The 6381-nt window shown below is 47.3% G+C and overlaps 3 protein-coding genes across 3 annotated transcripts, besides 15 other annotated features; all 3 read left to right on the top strand.

Annotated features, from left to right (window-relative positions):
• Positions 1 to 147: 147 nt before the first annotated feature.
• Positions 148 to 166: a microsatellite.
• A 318-nt stretch (positions 167 to 484) lies between these two features.
• TraAM80_01779 (putative CYC2-like cyclin 6) lies at positions 485 to 1405 on the top strand (the record flags this gene model as incomplete). Its single annotated transcript, XM_029378809.1, has 1 exon — positions 485 to 1405. The coding sequence occupies one exon, from the start codon at positions 485 to 487 to the stop codon at positions 1403 to 1405; it is 921 nt and encodes a 306-aa protein (XP_029241316.1).
• A 224-nt stretch (positions 1406 to 1629) lies between these two features.
• Positions 1630 to 1657: a microsatellite.
• A 42-nt stretch (positions 1658 to 1699) lies between these two features.
• Positions 1700 to 1753: a sequence feature (GA-rich).
• A 58-nt stretch (positions 1754 to 1811) lies between these two features.
• Positions 1812 to 1875: a sequence feature (A-rich).
• Positions 1876 to 1909: 34 nt separating this feature from the next.
• Positions 1910 to 1943: a microsatellite.
• Positions 1944 to 2122: 179 nt separating this feature from the next.
• Positions 2123 to 2164: a sequence feature (A-rich).
• Positions 2165 to 2185: 21 nt separating this feature from the next.
• Positions 2186 to 2213: a microsatellite.
• Positions 2214 to 2658: 445 nt separating this feature from the next.
• Positions 2659 to 2676: a microsatellite.
• Positions 2677 to 2934: 258 nt separating this feature from the next.
• Positions 2935 to 2968: a sequence feature (A-rich).
• A 486-nt stretch (positions 2969 to 3454) lies between these two features.
• Positions 3455 to 3492: a sequence feature (GA-rich).
• A 443-nt stretch (positions 3493 to 3935) lies between these two features.
• Positions 3936 to 3965: a microsatellite.
• A 196-nt stretch (positions 3966 to 4161) lies between these two features.
• Positions 4162 to 4194: a microsatellite.
• A 491-nt stretch (positions 4195 to 4685) lies between these two features.
• TraAM80_01778 (putative complement regulatory protein) lies at positions 4686 to 5210 on the top strand (the record flags this gene model as incomplete). The annotated part of the gene is made up of 1 exon (XM_029378808.1): positions 4686 to 5210. The coding sequence occupies one exon, from the start codon at positions 4686 to 4688 to the stop codon at positions 5208 to 5210; it is 525 nt and encodes a 174-aa protein (XP_029241315.1).
• Positions 5211 to 5456: 246 nt separating this feature from the next.
• Positions 5457 to 5479: a microsatellite.
• A 118-nt stretch (positions 5480 to 5597) lies between these two features.
• TraAM80_01777 (putative tyrosine phosphatase) lies at positions 5598 to 6149 on the top strand (the record flags this gene model as incomplete). The annotated part of the gene is made up of 1 exon (XM_029378807.1): positions 5598 to 6149. The coding sequence occupies one exon, from the start codon at positions 5598 to 5600 to the stop codon at positions 6147 to 6149; it is 552 nt and encodes a 183-aa protein (XP_029241314.1).
• Positions 6150 to 6157: 8 nt separating this feature from the next.
• Positions 6158 to 6197: a microsatellite.
• Positions 6198 to 6343: 146 nt separating this feature from the next.
• Positions 6344 to 6381: a microsatellite.

Below are 6381 nucleotides of genomic sequence, written 5' to 3'. Positions count from 1 at the left end.
ACGCGTGTGTGTGTGTGTGGGGGGGGGGGGGTTTCGGCGCTGGCTGGTGTTTGTTCTCTGGATGTGTGGTCTCATGCGTCATTGGTGCGAATTTCCTTCTTTTTTTTTCCTCTTGTACTTTACTTCCTCGTTAGTGCTAAGTAAAAGTTTTTTTTTTTTTTTTTTTCCTTGCCCAGACGGCTGCGCATTAATTTGGGCTGGGTGCTGGCGTTGTGGACCTCTCTGGAGTATAACGTAAGTTTCTGAACGACTGGAGAGTCCTCTGCGGAAGAGTGAACCGTTTCCCTCGCAGCTTCTTGATACCTTCTCGACCGCTCCCTCCGTCGTCCAGACCATCGTCAACGAGAGAAGTGCGACAAGGAATCCATCACACCCTCATCCGTACACGCTGCAGCGAAGGAGGGGCTATATACATTGTGTCTAACGTTTTCTTTTGGGGAAGTGTATTGTTGGCGTGGGATTAATTTTGGTGTAACGTTCTAAAATGACGGCCTTGTCGCTTGTGCTCCCCACTCTTGATCAGACTGCAGTGAGGTTTGGGTGTATGCACTCATGCAGTGTAGATGACGTGGAGGCGGCCGTGCAAAACGCCCATACCTGCCGGATGTTTCTCTTGGCGATGGAAGTGCTTCTACAGAAGCAATGGAGGCACTATCAGAGCCATGACAGCGGTATGTTTGCCACGCCACAGCGGATGAAGGAGGGGGAGCTTTTTCAGTATTTTCCGTTTCCGTGCGTGTCTATGAGAGGGCGTGGCAGCTGTTTCCAGAAGCAGCGTCGGACGTTGAGTGGAAGCAGTGCGGCAGGCAAGTTACGTGACTTTATTTACCGTCTTATTTGCTACGCGCGCTGTAGCATCGAGTGCTACCCGATTACGCTTGCACTTGTTGATCGCTTTTATGTGTCCCTGAGGAAGGAGTCCGTGGCGACCGAATACGAGGCAGCGGTGGATCACTTGCCGTATGTATTTGCTGTGCTGTTGTTAATCACAGCGAAGTACCGCGACGACAAGTTCCGGAGCAATCGTTACTTCAGTCAGCTAGCGGGGCTATCCTTGGTGGAGTGGAACGCGCTGGAGCGGCTCGCCATTCGTGTGTTGAAATTCAGCGTCAATGTTTCTTTCTTTGAGTACATTGCGTACGAAAAGCTGCTCCTTGCAGAGATGACGCGACAGGAAGGCAGAGTAAACGCCCTCACTTCACTTGACCGGGACCCTCGTTCAGAGGAGGTGATCAGTTTACTGCGGCTTGACAACAAAAGTGATGTTTTCATGGCGTGCGCCGATCAGGCGGCAGCAACCAACAGGGAGAACCCTAGTGCCAATTCTTGCGGTCTCACTGCAACGACACCATCATTGCGTTCTCAGGGCCCTCTTGCGTCTGCCTTGAGTTCACCGGTGTGTTGACGGCGGAACTCGTAGCTAACGCACTGGCGCTTGATTTTTGTTTTTCTGTTCGTGGATGCTGCACCATTTAAGCTTCTACCTATCTACCTATCTGTATACATGTATGTTTTTTGGGTTTGTAATGGAAGGTGAGTGCAGGTCATGTATGATCGCTTGAATCTTTTAACGACGTAGTTGACAGGCCTTGCTGCCAGAGTAACCCTGACCTTTATATGACCAATACGTATATATATATATATATACGTATATATACGCATATTTTGCGAGCGCGTTGGATAAGGTGATTTGGTGGCGTTTTTTTTTCTTTTAGTATATTTCTTTCTTTGGTGTATTTTTTTGTTTTTTTTTCTCCTTCTCCCCGTTGTCTTTTGCGTGAATAGTTTTGTGGGTTACTCAATCACCCTGCTTTGTTTGTATGCGTGCATTTTTTTTTGTTTTGTTTTTTTTTGTGTTGTTCTTGTTTCTATTTTACATCAGCTCCTGCACTCTTTGTTGGTCGCTAGGTATCTATCTATCGATCGATCCATCTATCTATATACATTGTAGATATATGGAGAGATATATTCTTTTTATGTTCAACTGCCCACTTTTTCGCACCGCATGCGCAGATGCGTACAGGTATCAATGATATGGGCATGCATGTATTTATCTACACCGCACGGGTCTGTACATGATGGCAACGACACAAACGTTGAAATATATATATAAAAGACGTACTTTTTTTTTTTCTTGCCTTGTGGTTTTTGTTTTTGTTTTTTGGCATTTTTGGCTACGCTCGTAATATATATAAATATATATTTATATATATCTGTGTGTGTGTGTCGCTCTTTTACACGCTTACAAATACACGTTTTCTCCCCCCCACACCTCCCCACGCACGGTCGTCACGAGCACCAGCCTCGTCCTTCCCCTCGCTTTGTGAGCGGCGTTGAAGGGCGGCAGGGTGAACAGTGCGACGTTGGCAAGCGGGAGGGAGGGCGCGAGTCGAGACTCAAACATAATTAGGATGGGCAGAATATAAATCATCAACAACAGACGATAATAAGCGAAGTCAAGAGTGGTATACAAACGAGTATCCCTCGGTTCTTGAGAGGTGATGCAGTCTTGCCCGTGCGACACACATAATGTGGCCATAATGTACCCCTTCTCTCCCCAAGGAAGGCGAAGTCAGGGGAAAGAGAGTTGCAAGTAGAGGCCTGAAGTAAAGAGGAAAACGGGAGGGGAGGGGAGAAATAGACTCGACACGAGAGGCATTTTTTTTTTTTTTTTTTATGCCTCGTCATTCCATGGCGGCCTACACGTGTGGTCTTTCCGCTTAGCGCTGCGGCATGGGAAAACTGAAGTGTGTGAAGATCAAATAAAGTGTCACCTAAGCGAACGGAGAAACACTAAGCATGATGAGTTTCTTTGGTGATATGTTTATGTCTTCGCACATCGTGGGAAGGAAACGCGGTGATGGTGCGGCAATGACGGAGTGAGTGGAGGAATGAGTACAAAAGAAAGACTGCGAAGGGCCATTGTGCGATGGCTTTTATTTTATGGTTTTTTTTTTATTTATTTCTTGCGCCATTTTTCACACCTCCCCCCCCCCTCCCCCCAAACTCCACACGGCGTGCCCGTCGCAGATTGGGGGGCGGGCTGTGGATTCACATTGTGCCAGTTGACGAGCAGCTGGACACGAACGACAGACAGAGAAGTGGCAGAAAACAAAGAAAACTAAAGAAAAAAGGGGGGAAAAACAAATGATGACTAAAAAAAAAAAGGCAGAAATTCACAAGAACAAAATGTTATGTAGCGCTCTTTCGTACCCATAACAACGCGGAAGGTTGCAATTTGGCTGTTTTTTTTTTTTTTGCAACCGGTTTGTTATGGTTATAAACATCTCAGTAATGTGGAACTAAAATATATATGGCGCATTCTTTGTGTGGATAGCTTTTTTTTTGTTTGACTTGCTTTTTTCCTTGCCCTCCTTTTTTCTCGTTTTTGTAGAGTGAAAGGTTCAAGCTTTTTTTCCGTTTTCTCCCTCGCACGCGTCTGTGTGCGTTGATGTTTTTTTTTTTGTGATTTTTTTTTCTGTGAGTTTTTTTCCCCCTCAATTCCCGCCTTCTCTTCCTCCTCCGTCGTGGCGGAGCACAAGCCCACTGTTTTGCAGGGCCTTTGCCCGCCCCACGCTATTCTCCTCGCCTGACACCCAAGACGCATATGGCGGTGGCCTGCTTTGGGGTTTCCTCGAAGCCATTAGTTTTTTTTTTAAAAAAAAAGAAAAACATGGAGAGTCATGCTGCAGAAGGTGGAACTGCGATGACGTTTCTGCGGCTTTGAGGTGAAAAGCACCAGCGTGCAAGAGTGTGGAGAGACGGAAGTGACAGATCTTCCGAGGGTGTGTGCGTGTGCGTGTGTTGCGCAATGATGAAACAAAACGGACGGGGAGTTGCAGAGTGAGTGACAGATAGAGGAGGAGGAAGTGGAGCGTGGGGGAATGAAAAAATTTAAAATAAAAAAAAAGCGTAATGTACTTTTACAATTGGATTTTTCTTTTCTTTTCTTTTTTCTTTCGTTTGCTGTTGGCCGATGTATATTTATTTATTTTACATACTTTTGCATCGTGTGATTGATGCCGCGTAGGGAAAATATGTGACATTCAACAAGAAGGGACTGGGGTGTTTTTTTTTTGTTGGCATGTTTTGTGTTTTTTTTCCCCTTTTGGGTTGACTCGTTAAGGACACATGCCTGCGTATATTATTTTTGTGCTGCAGCCCCCCCCCCCCCCCCCCCCCCGGTCCCCCTCCGGGGGTACTACTTGTTTTGTGGCACAATCAGCGAAAGGGACGGGGCACATGTGCGGCGACGTCGCTTTGTGTGAGTTGGTCTCACTTTTTCGGTGGGACGTTGGCCGTGAGAAAAACACAGACGAAGAGCCTCCTTCCCCTCACCTTTCGGTAGTGCAGAAACGAGACAGGTGACGAGTGTGAGCGCGTTGGAAGATGATGCGGATAAACACGGCGCACATTGCGAACCCGACAGAGACAGAGAGCTGCGGACTCACTGCCTTGTTTAATAGACATATACTGACGCTTGCCTGGTGTCTTTTAAAAATATCAATCCCCGTCAAGAGGCTTTTTCCCCCTTTCCTTATGCAGGATGAACGTAAGGCAAGAATTTTGAAGGAGAGCCGGGGACAGGAAGACCCGTTTGAAGCAATATGCTGCACACAGGGAGGGGTAGGCGCATAGTAGCAGTGATGTGAGCCTCTCTGTGCGGGGATCCGCTGGGGCATGAGATGTTTTTAGCCTTAAGCCTGCAGCGGCGCACCGTCATTCCCGGTCAGATTCCCACGAATGCCTCTTTGGGTGGTGGGCCGGCGTCCAGCACGCCCGGATGGGAGCTGCGACGCGGCCACCAATTGCATAGCAGCGTAGGTCTACATACCCCCTTTCCGACAGCTTGCGGCCGAACATTTAATCCGCAGCTTTACTACGAGGTTCTGCAGGCATGTTGCGATCAACACTGGCTGCAGGCTATTCAAAGGGAGTTGCGGAGTGATACGGAGTGGATGGAGACACTCAGTCGTGAGGGCGGAGTGGCAAAGACTATGAACGCCCTGACGGAGTCCACATATCATGACGATGAATTTATGATGAAGATGCAAGACATCCTTGAGACGGACAAGAAGATGTCTTTAAGGTTGTGCGCCATTCAGGAAGGCTACGAGCGTATTCGAAACGAGAGGGACATGCATGAGACACAAGTAGCAGCTGATGGCGGGAATGATCCGTACGCAACTATGCGAAAAAAGCAACAATGACAGTTTGGAAACAAATTTACCTCTTTTTAGAACGGCTCAGTTTTTTTGTTTTTGTTTTCTGTGCTGTTTCTTTACTCTTTTACTTTATTTGTTCGTTATGTACTGTCGTCCCGTTCCTTGTAGTCTTTTTTGCTTGGTCACGGCGTCTGATGGTGCGGTGGGAATGAGGAGAGGGACTTCAATTCACTATGGCCGCGAACTGGTTTATTTACCAGTTTCCCTGGAGCGGTAGTAGTAATCGTAGCATATGCATGTATGTTTGTATGTATATTTTATACGCCTTGTTACATGAGCTGTATTATTTAGTTGTTGTCGTTATTTTTCTCTTCCACTCTTTGTTCTCGCTGTTACCGCAGAGGTGTTGTAGAGGGGGGCCGCAGACTCAATATGAAGATAGCACCTCCAAATTTTGGATACGTGGAAGAGCGCATTTTTCGCTGTGGTGCACCAGAGCCGTGCCACTACACCTTTTTAGCCTCGCTGAAACTTCGCACGTGCGTGTTATTGACGGATAACCACGACGAGGCCTTTCTGCTTTGGCTTCGTGAAAACAACATACACACCGTTTGCCCACTTCACATTGACCCCAACGTATCTACATTGGGGGAAAAAATGGGGTGCATGGACTACCATTCTGGAAGCATGACCCTTTCGGAGCCAGTAGTTGTAGATATTCTGCATGTACTTCTCGATCCCAACAACTACCCGTTATTACTAACCTGCAGCGTAGGCCGGTATCGCACCGGCATCGTCTGTGGATGCCTCCGTAAGCTGCAGGGTTGGAGTTTGGTGTCCATCTTGGAGGAATACCGCAGGTATGCTCAGGATAAGGGGCGTGCCGAAAACGAGGAGTTTATTGAGCTTTTCGACAAGGATCTAGTCAACCTAGAGTTCAAGGAGGGCTGCAAGCCAACTATCCTATATTCCTTCGACGTTTAAGCCCCATTGAAGAGGAGTATGAGAAAGCTGAGGAGGAGGAGGGGGGGGGTAGGCGCCGTTGTTGTTGGAAGCGGTGCGTATTTTATGTGGAATTTTTTGTTTTTCCTCTCCCTCTAATATACACACACATATTGTTGCCATTATTGCCATTATTATCATCATTGTGTGTGGGTTGCCGTTTACACAACACGATTTCTCTCTTCCTCGCCCTCTCCCTCTCTCTCTCTCTCTC

The sequence above is a fragment of the Trypanosoma rangeli genome (assembly GCF_003719475.1).
Source record: "Trypanosoma rangeli strain AM80 chromosome Unknown Tra_15.4_contig_00037, whole genome shotgun sequence".
Classification (NCBI taxonomy): Eukaryota; Euglenozoa; class Kinetoplastea; order Trypanosomatida; family Trypanosomatidae; genus Trypanosoma; species Trypanosoma rangeli.
The sequence above is the reverse complement of the archived record's forward strand: the minus strand, read 5'-3'. Positions and strand labels throughout refer to the sequence as shown.